General features: G+C 41.8%; 1 protein-coding gene across 1 annotated transcript in view; it reads right to left on the bottom strand.

Moving 5' to 3' along the window:
* NFXL1 (nuclear transcription factor, X-box binding like 1) overlaps positions 1–22,447 on the bottom strand; it is a 72,291-nt gene that overhangs the window by 45,570 nt on the left and 4,274 nt on the right. The window contains exons 2-13 of the mRNA XM_056855330.1: positions 20,325–20,498; positions 18,331–18,440; positions 16,551–16,684; positions 15,363–15,541; positions 13,959–14,120; positions 13,674–13,774; positions 12,722–12,836; positions 11,960–12,084; positions 10,623–10,745; positions 8,021–8,111; positions 7,101–7,221; positions 1,130–1,289 (exon numbers count right to left, since the gene is read on the bottom strand). Of these exons, the coding sequence (XP_056711308.1) occupies positions 1,130–1,289; positions 7,101–7,221; positions 8,021–8,111; positions 10,623–10,745; positions 11,960–12,084; positions 12,722–12,836; positions 13,674–13,774; positions 13,959–14,120; positions 15,363–15,541; positions 16,551–16,684; positions 18,331–18,440; positions 20,325–20,498 (1,595 nt within the window). The remainder of the gene's footprint in view (positions 1–1,129; positions 1,290–7,100; positions 7,222–8,020; positions 8,112–10,622; positions 10,746–11,959; positions 12,085–12,721; positions 12,837–13,673; positions 13,775–13,958; positions 14,121–15,362; positions 15,542–16,550; positions 16,685–18,330; positions 18,441–20,324; positions 20,499–22,447) is intronic.

The raw sequence follows: 22,447 nt of genomic DNA, 5'->3' as shown, positions 1-22,447 counted from the left end.
CGTGGCGCAGAGTGGTAAACCGCAGTACTGCAGTCAAAAGCTCTGCTCACGACCTGAGTTCGATCCCGACGGAAGTGGGTTTCAGGTAGCCGGCTCAAGGTTGACTCAGCCTTCCATCCTTCCGAGGTCGGTAAAATGAGTACCCAACTTGCTGGGGGTAAAGGGAAGATGGACTGGGGGAGGCACTGGCAAACCACCCCGTAAGCAAAGTCTGCCTAGTAAACGTCGGGATGTGACGATACCCCATGGGTCAGGAATGACTCGGTGCTTGCACAGGGGACCTTTACCTTTTTTTATTGATCAGCTATGATAAACCTCCAAATTAAAACAGCTCACCCAAGTGGCACCACCACATCATATCCTCTCTCTCTCAAGAGAAAGGAAAAGAGGAGAAGCGCAATAAAATGGGGGGGGAAATGACCATATGCAGAAACAGTCAGGTCGATGCAAACTGAGATTACAGAGCAGGACTGGGTCTGAAAAATCAGAGTCTACAGAATTATAGAAAACAGCAGGAGTCCAGTAGCGTCTTAAAGACTAACAAAATTTCCGGCAGGGTACGAGCTTTCGTGAGTCTGGAGAAATGAGCTGTGACTCACAAAAGCTCATGCCCTGCCAGAAATTTGGTTAGTCTTAAAGGCGCTACTGGACGCTTGCTCTTTCCTACTGCTACAGACAGACTAACACGGCTACCCATTGTGATCTACAGAATTATAGATTACATTAGACTTTAACAGGCAACGCAAAGCTCATAACCTCTTGGTCACGGACTAGGACAAGGAGTAATGGATTTAAACTAAGATAAAAGCGATTACACCTAAACGTTAGGAAGAACTTTCTGACGGTGAGGGCTGTTCGACGGTTGAATGCGCTGCCTCGGGGCGGGGGTGGAGTCCCTGTCTTTGGAGGTCTTTAAGCAGAGGTTGGACGGACATCTGTCGGGAGCGCTTTGATTGTGGGATCCTGCATGGCAGGGGGTTGGGCGGGATGGCCCTTGTGGTCTCCTCCATCCTTGTGAACTTGTGAATGGCACATTGTAAATTTACCCCAACCCTTCCTTTTTAGCCAGAAAGCTAAGGGGGAGAGCCACTTTTCAAACAGAGTGCTACGTCTTCGAACGCGCTCTCACCAGGCCAGATTGCTTCACAAGCGCTTCATCATGGCAAGCAGCTGGACACACGTGGCTGCACGTCTCTAAGGATTTCTTGCACGGCTGGCGGCAAGGAGGGCAGGGGCCAAAATGGCAACCGTGCTTCTCTCGGCTGGGATGGTGGCAGGTTGGCGGCTGCCTAAAGCAAAAAAACGAGCACGGTACAATGGATTTCAATACAGTTACTCAGAGAAAGCAAAAGAAACAGCATATGGTTTGCTCAGCTATTTGAAAACGAATAAGTACAATTTTAGTTATGGCAAGGTTTAACCTTCTGTTCAAATAAATGGAGATTTGCTGTCATACCTGGAAGATCTCCTGCTCTGTTACATTGCAAAAGAAAAAAGAAAAGAAAAAAGAAAACAAAAGAAAGAAAAAGTCTCCAAGAACAGCTGAGGGTAATCTCTCAGCTACACCATCCACAATCACCTCTTTTAGCATCTCCTCTGCAGTTAACAGAGATTCCTTCCTTTAGATGTCTACAAAGCCCCAAATCTCTCTCAGAAGCAAGATAAAGTCACTTCTGAGCTTACCGTTAGCAGGCTAGATTATGGCAGTATGAAACAGCTTAAAATTCATTATTTAATATTGTTTCAGTTAATATTGTTTCAGGCATGCTCTCTAATGCAACATAATTGTCTGAATTGTCTTGCTGCAGCTTCAACATTTGCGGTGGTCAACAACAAGCCATTCCACACATCTGAGATGCAAGGCGAGCCGACCAACAACCGTTCAGTTTTAAGACAGTCTGCCTGACAGTATCAATGCCAAGGACAGAGCTAGATGCTAGAAGTGCGATGCCCGTGTGCAGAACCTGGTCTGCTAATAAATCCCCATAGAGCAGTGGGGTAGGGACAGAACAATTTAACACACAGTATGGATGAATGGAAGGGGGAAGACTCCTTCCCAGGCTTCTCCCTTCAAAAAACAAACAAACAGGTTTCTTCCAGTCGGGCTCAAAGACCAAAATTAAACCCTACCAGGAAAAAAAATGTCTTTCAAAAATAGCTGGGGGGCAAGGGGAGGAAGTATGCAGCTCTTCTCTTCTGCTTGCTCATGATGAATTGCAAAAATGTTCCCACCCTTCTTTCATGATGTATAAGGAGTCAGCAAGACTCAGGCTAACGAGTAAAGTGTGGCTATCGTACTTTGGTCCCATTAGGAGAAGACAAGAGTCATTGGAAAAGACAATCATGCTAGGAAAAGTTGAAGGCAGCAGGAAAAGAGGAAGGCCCAACTAGAGATGGATTGACTCAATAAAGGAAGCCACAGCCTTCAGTTTGCAAGACCTGAGCAAAGCTGTGAAGGATAGGAAGTTTTGGAGGACATTGATTCATAGGGTCGCCATGAGTCGGAAGCGACTTGACGGCACTTAACACACACAGGACCGAGGCTAACCAGTTTGTAGCATGAGTAGCCGTGTTAGTCTGTCAGTGTGTAGCCGTTAGACTGGGATCTGGGAGACCGAGGTTCGAATCCCTGCTCTGACAAGGAAGCTTGCTGGGTGACCGTGGGCCTGTGACACACTCTTAGCCTGATCGCCCTCACAGGGTAGTTATAACAATAAAATGGTGAAGCCACTTTGTTGTGGATCGAAGAACAGTACAAATGAATTAAATAATAAATAAATACAACATCACATCTAACTGTGCTCGAAAGAACAGCCTGAAATTTGCCATAGAGAAATGTTTTAAGAGCTGACTGGAGGAAACTACCTGGGAACCTGAGGGGTGATGCTGTTACCATATGACCAGTTCAGTCTTGGGACCAATATTGCCTGGCTGTGCACCTGTTGGATTGCTTACCTGCTCAACCGGTATATTTGTCAACAAGGAGATCCTAGAAAACCCCCCAATGAAAACACCTCTGAGCTTTTTTAGTTTGCTTTTAAAGGAGACGATGAGGTTCTGCTATAGTTAGGAAGGGTAGATTTGCTCTGAAAGTAAGTTCAAAACAGCCATGGTAGTATAAATGGGGTTTTTTTTCTTTCGCCTTTTTATTTACTATACATTTTATTATGTGTGTGTTGACTGTAAGAACCCATCTTAGTGTTTTCAATCTGTATTCATTGCAATTTCCCATCACTCAGGAAAGAGGGAGCATTAAACGACATTATAGCGGAATGGTCTTAGTTTTAAAATCAACTGTGACAGCTGAATCCAGACAGTATTAATCAGAACAAAGAGCTGCCAAAGAATAATCTGAGCACCGGCTACAACGACATTATGCACACCTAAAGCTAGTACGAAGGACCACTTGCTGTTAAATGTGCTACATCATACTGTGCTGGATGTGATCAAGTGGCTCCATCTACTGGGGAGTAAAAAGCTAAAGGACCCATCTGGCCACTATGGAGTTAGAGGGCCACCAGCACAATGCATCAGTTCTGTTGCTAACGGCCTTGATGCTGCTGTTAACTCTTTAAAATAAGGCTTTTGATTCCAGTCCCTCTATCTTTTGCTGCATGGTTTCCCCTTTCAACGACAGAGCAAGCACCCCCTTAGATTCAAGTACATCCATTTCATATTCCCTCTGCCCATCTTCTCCTTTTAAGAATGCAAGTGGACACTACAAACCTGTACTTTACCTAACAGCCCGATGAAGCCTTAAGGATCATATTAATATGCATAACCACCTCCAGAGAACACCCTTACCACTAAGTTACTGGGAGAGGTTAGTATAGTACTGTCAACAACTTCCCAGTGGATTCAATTTAGCTCACATTTTTAGAAAATAATTAAAATGTGGCCCTACATATACTCAGCCCTGACCTGGATGGCCCAGGCTAGCCTGATCTCGTCAGATCTCAGAAGCTAAGCAGGGTCAGCCCTGGTTAGTATTTGGATGGGAGACCACCGAGGAATACCAGGATTGCTGTGCAGAGGAAGGCACTGGGAAACCACCTCTGTTAGTCTCTTGCCATGAAAACCCAAAATAGGAGTTGCCATAAGTCGGCTGCAACTTGACGGCACTTCACACACACACATGAGAACACAAGAGCTATATGTTTCAATCCAAGCATCTTCCATTGATCAGAATGTAAATTTCACTATTTTCAGGAGATATCCAATCCAAAGTATTAATGAAAGACATAAAAATCACCCACTAGATCAGAAATTTTTACCACATCAATTTCCATGTTAACTTTCACAGCCCTATCCCCCGCCTGGTGGAATAGTCTCCCCAGTGAGATCAGAGCCCTGCGGGATCATCAATAGTTCTGCAGGGCCTGCAAGACGGAACTATTCAGCCGGGCTTATGGTTGAGGCCAGCTACGGTTCTCCATATAAATACTGGCCTCCCTACCCCCCTTTCCCCCCAAAACTGCTGATCTCCCCATCTTGTTTTAGACCAGTGCTTCCCAAAGTGGGCAGTTCCACCCCCTGGGGGACAGTGGGATTACCTAGGGGGGCACAAAGAGAGAAGGGGGCAGCAGGGGGCGCTAAAGGTGGGCCCCTTCAACTGTGCTGTTGGACAGGGTAGGGGGCACTGGGGTTGAGTTTATGGAACCAAGGGGGCGGTGGCCCGAAAAGTTTGGGAACCACTGTTTTAGATCATCTTGGGGTCTGTCCATCTGCTCACCCGGCTGCAACTGGATATTCGTTTTTTGGTGCCATTGGGAATCTTTGACCTTATTTATTAGATTGTATTGGGCTATTTTATCCATAGTTTTAATGTTTTTATTCTGTTTTTATCATATGTGGTATTCTTGTGAGCTGCCCTGAGCCTGGCCTTTGGCTGGGAAGGGCGGAGTAGAAATGTACTCAAACAAACAAATAAATAAACTACTTTTGTAAAATTCAGACATGAACTTGCCAAAAAAAAAAATCACACTATTAAAAAAATGCACACTACAATCAGCCAAAGTTTTCAGGGTTCACTTTCAAGTTACTAACAAAACATACAGCTTAAGTGGGCTCTAATCATATAACTGAATCTGTTCTGTTTAATTTTCAATTTTTTGTTTGATACTTATTTAGTATGCTGAGCATTTTATCACAAGTAATGTATTTTATAGTTACTAGAGGGTATTATATGATGCAAGTGCCATAGTAAAAAGCCTTACAGATGTGGGCCACAGGTGGCAAATTTGCCACCCTTGTTTGTGCAAATTATATGGTTACAAATAAGTCTGAGTCCTCTACTCTGAAAATAGAAGCCACAGACAACAAAAAGCTAGAGCAATCAGCACAGAGAAAGGAAACAGATAGATCTGCCTAATATAAAATATAAAGATCTGCCAATCTTTTAAACCATTCATATTAGCAAGTGAAATGGCACATCTGATTTACTGCATCTCATCCCACAAGGAGCAAAACTCCAGTCTCGTTTTCCTCTGCTCCCTTTCCTACACACCTATACCTCACTCTTTCTATGTATCTTCAGGAGTAGTTCACAGCATCTCTGTTACTCCCCCACCTTTTTGACCTGAGTTAAGGCTGATGCTGATGGCCTCTCTCACATTCCTACATTTGCCTTGTAAGAAAACAGGGAAATAAACCAAATACCACTCCCCAAGTTGCTAGTCCTCAAGAGGTGTTGTTATATAACCTGCAGCAGCTGGTTCTGTGGCACAGATTGTAAGGTGCCAGGCTGGGGCTGGGAGGAATCCAGATTCAGGTTCCATCCGACACCTGACATTGTGCAACTGCTTACAATGTGCACTGTACTGCAGGAATAGAATATGTGCGTTTCAATGGTATAGTACCGGGAAACGTTTTAAGGCAGAATACAGACAATCCTGTTCCTTTTTAATGTTCTTTCAGAGCTATGCAGAAGCACTTTGAAGTATATGTCAAAATTATCCAGAACTGTTCAACAAGGAAAGTATGGCCAATATGCAGAGAAATATACAACTTGTTCCACGCAACCAAGGAGCCTTTGGCTCTTGTATTTCTCATACAATCCTCCCCACGCCAGGTAGCAAACTGCTTTCGAAACTAGAGGACCATCAAAAGCATTTTGGAATATGGCAATATTGTCTGCTGTTCAAAAGGAGAGGGGGAAAAGTTTTAAATCCCCCTGGGCTTACTAACTCCATGGGTGTTCCTAACCTAGCTCTCTGGAACTCAGCCATTGTATATTTTAAAACATATATATGTTTTTTTCTTTTCTTTTCTTCTTTAAACAATTTTTATTATTTTCCACAATATTATGATCAAACATTTCAACAATTTATACATTTTATCAATAAAAAAGAAAAAAACAGTGTTATTGTTGAAAATACATCCTTGTTACTAAATAAAGAGTAAAAACTTCCCCTTCATCTCCTTCCTTTTTATAAATCTATTTGCTCTTTTGTATTAAAAATTCTAATCCTAATATTGTTTTGTATATTTAAATATAGTTTCTTCGTTCAATATCAGTTCCACTATAATTACAATGTATTCAAACCAGAGATGCTTATTTCATTATTTTAAACCCAATATATCAATTAAGATTTTTTATTATTAAACTTTATACGTAGTAATAAAGAAGTTATTTAAAACTAAAAAACAGAATTAATGCATCATTTTTTTACAACAATATCTTTAGAAAGTAGATTAGATCAATGAGTAACCTTTAAGTTTCCCCATTTGAATTTCAGTTTCTCAGTAAACCCTCCATGCCTCCCATTCACCCATAAATTGTGAATTGTCTTTTTTGCCATTTCCGCCATTTCTAACATCTTTTGTATCCAGTCTCCTTTGTCTGGAATTTCCATTGTCTTCCATTTAGCTGCATAAATTAATCTTGCAGCTGTGGTGGCATATATCAAAAATGATCTCTGAGTTAAAACAGAGTCAGGTATCATACTTAGTAACATCATCTCAGGTGTTTTAGGTACATTGTTTTGTATAATTAACCTTATTTCATTGTAGATCATGTCCCAAAAGTTTTTTGCTTTATCACAAGTCCACCACATATGATGAAATGAACCTATTGTTTTTTTCTTTTTAATGATACCAACCTGCAAAGATCTTTGCACCTGGGAGGTTTGGTGGTACGTTCTCTACCACAGGGTACTTTGACAACAGTTTTGCCACAGCTGCACTTCATGTCTACAGTCTCGGGACATGGATAGCAGCTACCTAAAACGAAGAGAGCAAGTAACCGTTTCTGAAAAATTGATTGATTTGAGAAGCTATCTGCGATCATCAGAGCACTCTGAACACATTTAAGAGAGTTTGCAATCAGAGACAATTTGGAAGGGCCATTTTAAAATTCTGAAATAGATGCTTAGCTTCACCATGACGCGACTTATATTAGGGATTCACATGTGAAATTATCCAGTTGGTAGAATTAAAACTCACCCTCAACCTGTCAAAGCATATCACAAGCAAAAGGATGATAATTACCTACACACTACCACTATTTGCATAAAACGTTTGTCATCATGATAGGTGCCAAATATCACGTTGCACCTGCTCTGTGACGTTATCATAAAAGCCATTAACAACCTAGAATTGGTCTCAAACATTTGCTGTCACCATTCTGCCTCAGACACCAATTCAAAAGACTAGCAACTTTATTCAAATAAAGACAAGAAGTTTCCCATTAACAACTGCAGGCAAAGACCCAAGGGAGCAAATGTAAATTTATTTCTTGTATGATAAGCAGTAAATAATCTACAAGGGATGACCTGGATGGCCCAGGCTAGCCTGATCTCGTCAGATCTCAGAAGCTAAGCAGGGTCAGCCCTGGTTAGTATTTGGATGGGAGAACACCAAGGAATACCAGGGTTGCTGTGCAAAGGAAGGCACTGGCAAACCACCTCTGTTAGTCTCTTGCCATGAAAACCACAAAAGGGGTTGCTATAAGTCGGCTGCGACTTGAAGGCACTTTACACACACACACAATCTACACGGGAGATTTGCTGCTCATTCTTACCTCTATGGCAGACAGAAGGGCACTTGTGATTACGACATCCTAACGTTCGCCCACAGACTTGATCACACGGTGGGCAGTTCCCAGGACAGCACTGCAAATACATATTTTGAAGCATAAAACAGCTTGTCAGTTTAATGACTGTATCTACCAGGAAGTCACCAAGACTTTTTAAAAATGTCTGCATCTGAGATGCATTGGTCTTCTTTCTAGCAATAATCTGATTGCTTTTCCAGCATACCTGACTTCTGTATTTAAAGTACTAATGCACATACCTAGGAAGTACCTAGTCCTCCTTCCTGTCTCTTCCCAGGCATCCTTAGGATAACAATAATGTGCAGAAAAGAGCAAACAAAATGATCAGGGGGCTAGAGCAACTGCCCTATGAGGAGCTGTTAAAACACTTAGAGCTGTTTAGCTTGGAAAGAAGATGGTTAAGGATACAATAGAAGTCTATAAAATTATGCATAGTATGGAGAGAGTGGACAGGGAGAAGATTTTCTCCCTCTCTCAGAATACCAGCATGCAGGATCATCTGTTGAAGCTGGAGAGTGAAAGATTCAAAACAGATAAAAGTATTTCTTCACACAACGCATAGTTCAGTTGTAGAACTCCCTGCCCCAGGATGTGGTGATGGCTGCCAACTTGGAAGGCATTAAGAGGGGAGTGGACATGTTTATGGAGGACAGGGCTACCCATGGGTACCAGTAAAAATGGATAGTAGTCATGATGCACACCTATTCTCTCCAGGATCAGAGGAGCATGCCTGTTATATTAGGTGCTTTGGAACACAGGCAGGATGGTGCTGCTGCAGTCGTCTTGTTGTGGGCTTCCTAAAGGCAGCTGTTTGGCCACTGTGTGAACAGACTGCTGGACTTGATGGGCCTTGGTCTGATCCAGCATGGCCTTTCTTATGTTCTTATGTACAAAGTGAAGAAACACACTGATAAAACTGGATGGAATCCAGAAATAAGACGGGTCCCAAAGAAATTAGAATGCCACAGCCTGTCACCTACAAGCTCCCAGCTCAAACCAGTCCAACACATCGTGACGTTCAGAACATCCTGGATTAAAATATTTCTCAGAGACCTCTCTTTGCTCAAATGCAGCCCCCTAACCCAAGACAGCATCTTACCAACAAGGGTCAGACACTGAAAGAAGCCTAGGTGCTAATTTCATCCTTAGGCATAATATAGTTATACCATACTGAACGTATCCACTTGCACATCCTCCAACGTGATGTATCAACAATGCCTTTCCTGGACAAACAGGTCAGGCTCAGTAAGAAAGAATAAACAGATACAACTCTGCCACTGAAAAATCACAATATTCAGAAATCAGCGAGCAAACATTTCAGTCACCCTGGAGACACTGTTCCTGACCTGAAGGTCACAATTCTCCAACAAAAGACTTTCAAAGGGAGACTCCAGTGTGAAACTGCCCAACTAGGATTCATTAAGAGGTTTCACACTACCAATGCCCCGGGCCTGAACAATGACACAGGATTTCTTACTCATTACAGCAAAACCTGGGACACCCCACCCATTACAGACATTAACTAGTTTAACGTAACTAAAGAAGAAGAGTTGGTTATTATATGCCAACTTTCTCTACCACTTAAGGAAGAATCAAACTGCCTTACAATCACCTTCCCTTCCCCACAACAGACACCCTGTGAGGTAGGTGGGGCTGAGAGAACTGTGACTAGCCCAAGGTCACCCAGATGGCTTCACATGTAGGGGTCTGGAAACAAATCCAGTTCACCAGATTAGCGTCCCTTGCTCATGTAGAGGAGTGGGGAATCAAACCCGGTGCTCCAGATTAGAGTCCACCACTCCAAATCACTGCTCTTAACCACTACACCACGCTGGCTCTCTAATGAGTGGTCCCTCTGTTTTTTTTGTTAGATCAGAATTTTATGTGATTACATTCAAGCCTGTACCTTCTGCATTTCATGGTCCCATTTTACCATTACCATCAGAAGACTATGGGCAGCCCTTGTCCTGGAAACCATGGTTTGGAGACCTGCACTGTAGGGCAAGCATAACATATACAGTACAATCCTTAGCAAATTATATGCGGCTAAATCCCTTTATGTCAATGGGCTTGGAAGGCCATAATTCTGCTATAAGGATGGCACTGAGCATTTTCTAGTTCAGGGATTGGTTTTGCACACAAAAAAAACCCAACCCAACAAAAAAAAAACCTGGATGTAACTAACTCACAACATGCAAAGTGAAGGAGGAAGAGCAGAAAATGTATGAGTTGAAAACTTTTTCCAGGTGGTCTGGCATTACATCAGAACCATTAAACAAGGCAGGAAAGAGAAAAAACATACACTCCTCGAATCAGACGATTCCTAAACAAATTTCTTTCCAACAGCAAATGGAAATGCAATACAGAAGGACAAAGAAGTCATATACACTATAGTTTCAGAAATGAATAGCAAAACAGTTCATGTTGTATGTCAAAAAACTGCTGTGGCTTTCTCAAGAATGCTCATGTATTTAAATGAGCAGATTGCGGTTCTCAGGCAAAAGTTTGATGAAACCGAACCAGAGTAACAGGAACTAAAATGTAACGTTGGTGTATGTTTGGTACTTGCCTTTCTCTTGCACTGATGCTTTTGACAGTCACGAATTTTTGCACATTTTGACTCACAAAGATATGGCTTGTGGCAGGGCATCTGTTTTGTATGTTTTCCACAGCGGCACTGCTTTTCAACTTCCTAGGAAACACATGGATGGAGAAAAATTAAAGCTGGGAATCATAAGCGAAGCCTGATCAATAACATACCTTGATTCTGACAAACAAAACTCATGGGACAAGATGTTAAGCAAGAAAGAGCCTTCAGGAGAGCAAGAAGTAGTGCGCAAAGGGATTTGATTATGGCAATGGAGCTGCACAGATGCTTCCTAACATGCCTTGACAAGAGGCCTGAAGGGAAATGGAACAGAGGACTTAAGATCGGTTCAGCTAGGGAGCTGCAAATACAGCAGGGAGGGCGAACTAGTCAAGGTGACGAACCCAATATAAGGACCTCCATTTCTGACAAATAGCACAGGAAGCGATAAACCGGTTTCAGGACCATGCCATTTCACACTGCAGATGGACACCCACTTGCCTGAGAGCTCTGGCATACAGTACATATCCCCATACATAGAACACTAGGAAGTCAGAGAGAAATCATGTTAGCAGGGCGGGGTGTGTGTGGTTGCATGTAGCCGCAATGGGTAATGCCTAAACAGGTTAAAGCCATGAAACTGATTACTAAGCTTAAGTAGAGAGAGCAGAACTACAGAATACAGAGAAAAAAGTGCAAATAAGTAAAAAATAGCAAAGCTGGGAAGGCATATGTTGTCAGAGACAGTAAAATGGTAGCTTAGAACATTTTCTTTCATGCAACTAGCAGTCAAGGCAGTGGTAAAGGACATAAGCAGTGGAAGAACAAAGTATAAACTAGATGGGACAGACACCACCAGCAGTAGCTCCTGAGCCAGCCACCTCCCCCCCAATCCTGGGATCTCAAACATCTATTTTAGGTCTTCTTTATTAGAACAGTGTGGGTGGCTATCAGATTGTTAGGGAGGCCTGCCTCTCTTCCCCGCCAAAAGGTTCCCTTCAGTGCTGCACTTTCCAAGTATACTTGAAGGCCATTCTTAAGTAAGGGTGTTCTGAATCTATACAAGCAACAGCCAATAATTTAAAAGAACATGATGCATTTAAATACGGATCCAAGGTAATGAGCTCAACATCGCAATAAGTTGCATATATATATTCTCCTGGTTCTGAAGAACAGAAACTGAACTTTGTGAGTTTTGTCTGCTTGAGAATCCACGGAAGCAGCAGGGATGGGATGCGTCTCAGCTCCAAGAGAAAGGGAAGAGCTGGTAAAACTATTCGAAACCACATGTGTGGAAACACTGAAAGAGAAATTCTAACCTGTCTACAGATTTCACAAGGGCCTCGATGGCAGCGTTGTGAACATCTATGGATCTCACATTCAAGGACTTTGTCACAACTGTCCCCACAGGTTGGTACATCCTCCGTACACGGCAAAGAAAATTCTAAGACGACAACAAAAGAAAACGCTATATTGGTAGCTGCCATTTAACAGGCAACTGAGAAAAGTGAGCTGTATTTTCTTGTACCCTGCTTATTTCATTGGAAAAAAGAAGAGTTGGTTTTTCATTTGCTGACTTTCTCTACCACTTAAGGGAGAATCAAACCGGCTTACAATCACCTTCCCTTCCCCTCCCCACAACAGATACCCTGTGAAGTAGGTGGGGCTGAGAGCTGTGACTAGCCCAAGGTCACCCAGCTGGGCTTCATGTGTAGGAGTGGGGAAACCAACCCGGTTCACCAGAATGGTGTCCGCCGCTCATGTGGAAGAGTGGGGAAGCAAACCCAGTTTTCCAGATTAGAATCCGCTGCTCCAAACCAACGCTCTTAACCCCTACAACACACAAACCCGAAATTGTCTCAGGACACAAACTAAGTTGGAATAATGAAAGCTTTACAACTTTCATATCTTCAATCTAATCTGATTAAGCTACATTTAGCTTTTATTTAGCCTATTTTATTGCAATCTATGAAGACTATTCCTGCATAAGCATGTGACCAAAACTACCCTTTCATTTCAGTTTTCTGACATCTAAATTGGCCAACTAGATGTAGACCGCTGAACAGGCACAAAATACTTGCTTGATTTTCCACAGGGACAGAACCTTTTGCCAGATCGAGGACATTCCCCACAGGGGCCAGCATGACAAACTTCCTCACAGGCATGATAACCACAGGGTAAAGTTTTGCGACAAACCTGAGGAAGCAGGAGAAACAAATGACTTATTTATGACTGCTTTATAACTCAAACACAATGGGAAGGCAAAAGATGGATTTAAAAAATCTTACTCCATAATACTTAAGCTATATTATCATTTTCACCAAGAGGAGTACACAAGAGGGTATTTATCATGAGCAATCGTTTTCCCATCTCTTACTTTGCTAGCACTTTCAGTTTTATAACTAAGCACCAAATGTTTGTCAGAAAACACACGTAGGAATTAAAAGTTGATTACTATGCTCAAAGCAAAGAACAAGGGGACCAACAAAGAAATAGGAAGGTGGTCACTGCCCATATAATCACAGACTTCCATATTACTGATTAAAGTCAGGAGGTCTAGTGAAACAAGAAAGTAGTCAATAACACTGGTACCATTTTGACCAAAAAAAAAGTAAAGTTTCCATTTGGGTCGACCCGCGATCGCCCATTTACTATTATTCGATTTCTCTGAACAGCAAATTGGGCCAAGCTTAAGCCAGCAGAGTTTATTTCCGAGTCCCTAGAAGTTCTAGTATACCATAATGGGCTCAGAAAATGTTCATCAGAATTCCCTATATGATTTTGGAAGATAATATTATCGTCCAGCCCTATCCGTGAATTGAAATCACCAGCCATAAGAACTGGAATAGCTGGATGGTTGTTTTTAATTACTAGCATTATGAACAACGTTAACTTTTTTTTTGCTTCATATCTTTAAATTCCCTTTGCATTAAAATACAAGATTCTTCATGGAGATCCTCTAGCTTCCCCATAAATCAAAATTCCATATATTTAATGACAAAACTATAAGAGACAACTTCTAAGGAAGCTCACCTGATCACACTGCCACAAAGGGCTTGCACAAAGTCGTTCTGCTACTTGCCTTCCACAGACACAACTTTGCTTGCTAACTCTTGGACAGGGTTCACAGTCTCCTAAGGTAAAGTGAAGTCTATGATTAGCACAAACAGATCTATCCCAACACACACCATCAAAGCTACCAAGCTACATCACAAATAGAAAGGACCCCTTTGATTCTACAATCTCTAGTGGGGAGAAAAGAAGAAGTCAGGTACGTTTCAAAAAATCTCTCACAGCCGCAGACAACATGTCACCCACCTGGATGGCAAGATTTCTCACAGCGGTGCTGTCCACAGGGCAGTTTTCGACCACAGGGCAGCTGACACGACCATTCTTTTGTACTGCACCTTCGAGGCACTGGCTTTGCCTTTTTACAGTAACAGGTTGTTGAGACCATCTTGGGACAAGGAGGACAGGGACCTAGAAAAGCCAGCAGAAACAGGATCAAGGAACTGGCATTCCTACACAGGCCATCAAACTTACCTGATCATGTAATGAAGAAGAGTTGGTTTTTATATGCCGACGTTCTCTACCACTTAAGGAAGAATCAAACCGGTTTACAATCACCTTCCCTTCCCCACAACAGACACCCTGTGAGGTAGGTGGGGCTGAGAGAGGGTGACTAGCCCAAGGTCACCCAGCAGGCTTCATGTGGAGGAGTGGGGAAACCAACCCGGTTCACCAGATTAGTCTACCACTCCAAACCACCGTTCTTAACCACTGCACCACGCTGGCTCTCACTTGAATAATGAATAGCAAGTCCCGAGAAGATCAATGAATAGCAAGGATCGAGAAGATCAAGTCGCTGATTGGGCGCCTCTGGATTAGTCACTGTTTCTCAGTTTAGCAAATTGTGAAGACTGTTTTCAGGACTGTTTTCAGGATGAACCAGTGAAATCCTACATATGCTGCCTTCAGCTCCTTGGAGAAAAAGTGTGGGGAACTACCGTATTTCCCCGAAAATACGACATACCCATAAAATAAGCCGTAGCAGCATTTCTAAGCATTTGCTTAATATAAGCCATACCCCGAAAATAAGGCACCCCGGGGCTGGTGTGGAGAAGACCAGGAGGAGCCCAGCTGAGCAGATGCAGTCTCCCGCGGCTGCTTCAAAGGCCCGGCAACCAGCGCGCCCGGGGCTGGGGTGGAAAAGACCAGGAGGAGCCCAGCTCAGCAGAGGCGGTCTCCCGCAGCCGCTTCAAAGGCTCTGCAACCAGCGCGCCCGGGCCTCTGAGGGCGGGGAAGACAGGAGGAGCCCAGCTGAGCAGATGCAGTCTCCCGCGGCCACTTCAAAGGCCCGGCAACCAGCGCGCCTGGGCCTCTGGGGGTGGTAAGGGGAGAACGGGAGCCGAGAGGGAGGACAGTTCTGATTCCCTCGGAATAAGACATCCCCTGAAAATAAGCCATAGTGTGTCTTCTTGAGGAAAAATAAATATAAGACAGTGTCTTATTTTCGGGGGAACACGGTATGTATATAATACACAACTCTTAAGCAGCTAGCATATTAAAGCTGCCACTTACTGATAACTTTCCCCACCTACCCCAATTCAAAAGTTAGTTCTCTCAAGTGTAACCACACACTTTTAAATCCAGACTGTCCTAGAGTTTTGAAGCAGCTGAGGTCGCGTGGTCACTTACAAACCGTTGCCAAATATTCCATACCTGGGTGACAAAGTAGCAGGCACTTATGGCCACATGGAGGTCTGAAATGCCGCTCGCATACTTGGCCACAAGAATGTGGAACCAGCCATGGGTCCAGTGCTGGATCCTCCACCTTTCCACAGTAGCAGTAATATCTCGTGGGAATATCTGAGCGCTTGTACTCAAACCTGCATTTTGGACTAGAACAGGGAAGGTTTTTTTTAAAAAAAAGGAGAGTTCACTGAAATTAAATCCAAACACAATATTAATACAAACACTGATTGGGCCACTTGCAGTGATAAAGCCACAGCTGGAGTATGCCAGCGCGAATGCTGAGTGCTCATTTGTAATGCAGAAGGCAGACTTGGCTCTCCAAAGGCCAGAGTTTTCCCAACAGAACACAAGACTGAAACTGGAATCCTGACGCTCCAAAAATCTATCAGCAGCAACTGAAAACAGACAATTCACCAGGACTGGTCCATACTGCAGCACAAACACGTACAATGCTTTTTCTTGGGGGGGCTCCACTACCTTTGTACCGGGATACCTCTTGCAAATAGACTGTGGCATCCACGCTCGGAGTGCATTTGGCTAGGAATGCAACCGGGAATTTCAGAAGTGTCAGTAGAAGAGGAAACTGACAAAACTTCAGGCGCAACCATTAGCCTCACCCCAGGGGGCAGGGAGAATCTTGAGAAGAACTATTCCTTAATGCAAGCCCTGCTACAGTTAATTGTGAGAAGGACGAACCCCCTGTATGCAACATCTCCCACACACACAGGGAACAATCCTAAGACGGTCTTCTCTGAAGTAAGTCCCATTTTATTCACTGGGACTTACTCTCAGGAATGTGTTCTTAAAATTGCAGCCATACAGAGTATGTGGCTGGACTTATTTTAGCCTGGTGAAGATGTGGATATACAATACTGAATGAACTTTCCATCTCACCATTTTCCTCTGAAACTAGACTGTATTATTTTACTAGCAATATTTTACAAAATCACTGCTTAATTTATTATTACACAAATTTTAACCTGTGGTGACAAAATTTCACTGCTGTGCCTATGGATATTTCATATAAAATTTTGCAACTTTTCATTAGCCAACTCTAAAGCCCCTAGCTACACGCCCATCACTTCTTTTCAAAGCTACTGCTCAATTTTTCCACCACATAAAGCAAGCTTTCAAAATAAACCTTTAAAAGCTCACCATGGCCATGGATAATCCTTCTTCCCAAAATCATCATCTGTCAAGGGAGAAGATACTAGGAAAAGGCTATCCTTAGCCCACTTCTGAATGCATGGCATGTGAAATATGCAGAAACAGCCACAGCAACTCCAAACCTAGAAGACAGAGATGAAGTATTACAGACCTTTCAGTCAGCCAAGCCTTTTTTATTCAAAAATGTGTCTGTTTCCCATATGTCATCCCAGTAGGTGAACAAATACAACAGTCCACAAGAGGTGTCACTACAGGGCTGGACCCTGTGGATCTGTTCTACTAGCAGAGGACTTTTCCTCTATCAGGAGGAGCTTTCTTGATACCCCATGAATCAAAGGCTGCTTGCACTGAAGGAGGGGGGAAAGTTATAATAGATTGTATCTGCAGGATCGGACTCAATATGAGAAATTAAAATATCAAATTCCAGCTAACAAGGATCATAACAAGGATTACACTGTAGTAAGTCAAAAAATGCTTTTTCGTATCACAATAATGTAATCTGTATACTGATAACTTTGAATACATATTCAGTTTTTCCCTCCCCTCCCCTTATGGTTAATCTATATTTTGCATCTTATGTGTAAAAAGCTTTAAGAACATTAGATGCTACGATGACTGTAGATTGTAGACTATGCCCCAAAAATGGGCAGAATATGGTCTTGTTGTAGTATTGTATTAGTATTGCATTAAGTATATGTGTTGTGTATTTTGTTATGCGTAGTGTTGAAAATAAAATAATTAAAAAAAAATTAAAAAAAAATTTTCTGAAAAAGGGGTATTTTATGAAGTTTCCCAATAGTACAGGCTGTCATTTGTAGGCCTGGATTTTTTTATCCACATAAATAGATCAGAACTTCATCAGCAAGGCAGCTTGGGATTTATTTATTTAGTTTTGGCTCATGAAAATTTAGGCCACGTTGCACCATGCACTGCCACTAGGCACTGCAGTTTATATTTCCACTTAAGTGTGCCTCCTCCAGAGGCTGCTAGATCGCAGGAGCTTTCAAGACTCTTAAAGAGAGCTCAACCAACCAAGAGTTTATAGAAATAAGTACACAGCTCGATGTTCAGAGTTTCCTCATAGAGTTGTTCATAAGGTGAAAATCAGACCAATGTTTATGTAGAAAGGCCTGGTGAGTGGCTGAAAGCAAAGGACGTTCAAGCAGTACATGTTTTTGATGAGCGAGGGAATACCGCAAAGTACACACACAGGCAGGTTATCCCCACCATAGCAGAAACTGCGGAGTACGGACTCCTCGTCCAATCCTTAGATGAGCCAGGACTAATACATTTATTATGGGCTAATACATTTATTATGTACAGCAATTAAACTATTAGAACCGGTAAATCCAACTGTAAAAGGAGCTCTTATGGCAAACAAACAAACAAACCTAGAAGATTCAGTTGTGTGGAGAAACTCACCAAAATCCCAACAAAATGCAGCTGAGGTTGGGAATTCTGTGGTACAGCAGAATTCATGTTATTAAAATTACAACCATTTTAATACTAACATTGCCACTCACGTGGAACTAATTGCTACTCCAGATGACAAAATTAATGCCTCAGACTTTTGAAATGGGAGGAAATCCAAGGGTAGGGTGAGGATGCCGTCTTGAGGGAGCTCTCTTTATATAATCTCCGTTTGGGCCTGGGATCAAAAGAGCTGCTACCCAAAGGCCCTTCTCAGTTGACTGGAGAGATTCCAGTGGGACAGCAAATATAGAAAGAAGTGGCACTGTAACATATTCGCATTATGCACGATACTTACAGCTTGGTTTCTCTTAACTGAAGCAATACAAATCAAGCATGTCATTGCTCCAGACTGAAAAGCCTCGTTCATGTATTGCCTCGTGCGCTCCAGTTCATGGGTGTCACCATCTTTGAATACGAGAAGATGACTATTATAACCAGCAGCAAAACGCATTTTAGCCTAGCTTCAAAATATGTTATAGTATTAATGCTTAAACATAATCAAGGGTTCGTTCATGAAGCATCATTTTGACATAAAAGAAAAATGCCATGCTAACATTTGCTGATGCTTTGAAGGGAAAATGGCACATGTACCAAGGTCATGAATTTTTTCAACATACAATGGGCTCTACCACCCTTACTCTGTAAGTACTGATGAGTCAAAATTAGCATTCTTGTGCTAACTATCACCTTTTTTTGCTGTCTCTCTCTGCAGTTTTGCCAGCCAGAGGATAATTAAATAACCATATCCAGTCTCAAATTCTTTCCACAGAGAAGCCAAAGAAGGTTCTAGTTTATAGCCAGGATCCTGTTTTTCCAACTGTAGGGATGCCACCAGAAACTTTCCAAGATATTGTAACAGGCAGAGGAAACCGTGGAGGTATTGGTTTTGGTATCACCCTTGAGGTATGCATAATGTACACTCCAGCTTTTAATGAATTATCTTTACTTGCTATAAGATCTCCTTCATGCCCCTGTAACCAATTAATCACTCTGCTTGTTGCCTCACACCATACCTACCAGATTCTTAAAAAGTGCCCAAAGGACACAAACACCTTTAAGTCATCCCACTCCTCTCTTTTAAACAGGTCTGTAGTAATTTGGTCACAGACTTGTAATAGTTTCTTCAAAAAGAGCAGGTGATGTAGGCACATTTAATATTTTCACACAAACCCCCCACTAGGGCAGAGACTTTTCATTCTTCTACTAACAGTTTCTCTTCACTCCTTTCTTTCTTTAATTCCCCCTGTTCTTAGACTGAGTTCTTGAACAATAAAACCATTAAAATTAAATAAGACCCATATCTAAAAACACCTCCCTTCGACGCTTCTCTGCAGCCTCTAAAAACGAGCAACAAAATAAGTACATTGAGGGTCAGAGTCCTCTAGGAGGAACTGAATCTTTTGCTCTGAAGTCGCTTGAGAAAATGTGATCCATGTATTAAAACATGGCATAATCCATTTTAGCCAAAGGTGAGACCAGTTTCTCTTCAAGAAAAAGATATAAACATAAGACTCCAGTAACTTTAAAACTTTCTTCTGTGCATTATTAACCTGGTGCTATTGTCAAAGCAAACGCCACAATTCACTATTTTTAGATACAGAATTATCCTATTAAAGGGATTTTTGCATCTCGAGTTAAGCCAGGGAGAATGGGGTCAACATTGAATTTTACCCCATTATCTGTAATAAGTTGAATGGTTTCAATAAATGTTCTCCCTAATACCTTCCTAGCGACATCTGCCTAGCCACCATTAGATTAAAGGACGCTGGAGAAGGCGGGCTCCTCAGTCTGATCTAGCAGCAAGACTCTTCCCTTATTATAACTACAGTGATACATTTACATCTTTAGATAAAGATGTACACAGAGACACAAACATTTTGGCAACTAGGGTTACCAACCTCCAGGTAGTAGCTGGAGATCTCCTGCTATTACAACTGATCTCCAGTTGATAGAGATCAGTTCACCTGAAGAAAATGGCCGCTTTGGCAATTGGACTCTATGGCATTGAAGTCCCTCCCCTCCCCAAACCCCGCCCTCCTCTAGCTCCACCGCAAAAACCTCCCGCTGGTGGCAAAGAGGGACCTGGCAACCCTATTTGCAACAGACCAAACTATATATTTGATTTAATATACTCATGTACATTTCTGTACCTGAAGTAAACTATTGACATAAGAAACGTGTTTCATCTACTGGAATTATCATCTGAAGAACATTTTCAAATTTAGCTCTCAAAAAAGCACTGCTATTTTAGCAAAAAAAATAAAAATAAAATAACAGATAAGACTTTACCGGTTTGATTAGTGTAAGTTGTAAATGTTTTGGCCAATATTTCCCCATGTTTTCCTTCAACGTCATCCTCGTCATCATCTTCAGATGAGGAACTAAACTGGTCTTCCACAAACTTTTTAGCTGCTGCTTGATTAGCCCTCTTAATTTCATCAAATTTTTTCTGAGAAGCTAACTCTGTTTAAAAATAACAAGAGTCAATAATACAAACATTTTACAAAATAATACATGGATAAAGGTGCAGTTAGAAAAGTGTTACTGATATAATAGACAATTTGTTACTAACAAAAAAATTATACATATAGATATATATAACTACCATAAGAGACTATGCCAATTATTATAGATGTGTAGATATAGATATTAGACATTGGGTTTAATATTAAAATACTTGGTTTTAACTATAGTACAGAAATATTGATTGTCAGGTGCAATAATAGATATTAACATATTAATAAAATTTTAAATAAGATAAGCAACATAGGTGATATTTGTGTAGATTCTGAGATTATTATCAGATACAGAATGTATCAGTTCCGATATTTGTGTAGATTCTGAGATTAGTATCGGATATAGAATGTATCAGTTCCACTTTGTTAGGTACTTCATGAGGATCTGGTTGTAGACATGGAGTATTAATTCTGTATGGAGAGAGTATGAAGTTTGTATGTGTGTTATTTGTGTTTCTTATAAAAATAAAAATATTAAATAGTAATAATACAAACATTTTAAACAAACATTTACCAGTAGTGCCTATGACACTATGACAATGTATTCCCACCTCCCCAAATTGCAAAAAAATATTGTTCAAACATCTAGCTAGCCATTTAGAAGGCTAAAAGGTTTAAAGCAAGCATGTCTTTACCATGGGCCAGAAACTGCAGTTTCAATTGTCTTCAAACATGCAGGGTCAGACCCCATGAAAAATACGATTCACCTTTTCTTGTAGCTGCTCAGCAATTTACTGAAATACCCAACAGCGAACCTTTTTTTGTTTCTTCTCTTACTACAAAATTACTAAGAACGCCCACACCTCTGAAACTAGCAATCTGTTAAGTACAGCTCTATGTGACCATCTGAGTAAATGTGTTGGGTCTCTAACCATTTGGTCCTAAGGGCAAATTACAGGCAAATTAACGAAACTGAAGCCTGACAGTGGTTTCCTCCCCCCCCTCCACGGAAAGGCAGCTTCAGAAAGGGGATTTGGAGCAGAACAGCTACATGGGGGAAGAGCTCTTAAGCCATTCCCCATACCAAATTAGCTCTTCTCAGCTGGTTCCCCACTCCAGGGTTTCAAACACATGCTTGCAAAAGCAAAGATGTTTTCAGGGCCAGGAAGGGGGCTTTTATCTGAAGTAGAAAGGTAATGAACACAGCACCTAGTACTTGCATCAGACAACTGCTCCATCTAGACCAGTGGTTCCCAAAGTGGGCAGTACCACCGACTGAGGGGTGGTGGGATTACCTAGGGGGGCAATAAGAGGCAAGAGGGCAGCAGGGGGGCCGTAGAGGTGGGCCCCTTCAACTGTGTTGTTCACTAATTTACAATAGAACAAGTGATGGCACCATGCTGGCAAAATTTGGTGGAAACGATCAGAATTTGTTTCCAGACTTTGAAGAGCTGGTACGATTGGATCAAGTTCATCAGTTTTGTTGAATAAATTTCAGCTAAAAAGTTTTAATTTGATTTTAAATAGATGTGCAATTAATTGTTACCGTTTTGAAATTGTGTTGTTATTATCTTCTTCAGTGAGTCATGCAAACCCCTATTTTGAATAATGCTTTTTATAGGGTAGGGTAGGGGGCGCTGGGGTTGAGTTTGTGGAACCAAGGGGGTGGTGGCCCAAAAGGTTTGGGAACCACTGATCTAGATCATTGTTTACTCTGACAGCAGGATTTTTTTCCTACCTGAGATCACAACCCTTTACCCAAAGTCATCTCTTAATATACTGGGTATTGAACTCTCAATCTTATCCATGCCCCCCACACACTCTCAGATCTTACCATCAACTTATCATCAACTAAACCTTCAGTTTAGTGATTGAACTGATCTATACTTTAAATAAATGCTATAAATATGCGAGGATCAGACTTTGAAACATTATATACTGAACACAAAAATCACA

This window comes from Euleptes europaea, chromosome 9, assembly GCF_029931775.1.
Source record: "Euleptes europaea isolate rEulEur1 chromosome 9, rEulEur1.hap1, whole genome shotgun sequence".
In the NCBI taxonomy this organism is placed as follows: domain Eukaryota; kingdom Metazoa; phylum Chordata; class Lepidosauria; order Squamata; family Sphaerodactylidae; genus Euleptes; species Euleptes europaea.
This window is presented reverse-complemented; position numbering and strand designations above follow the sequence as displayed.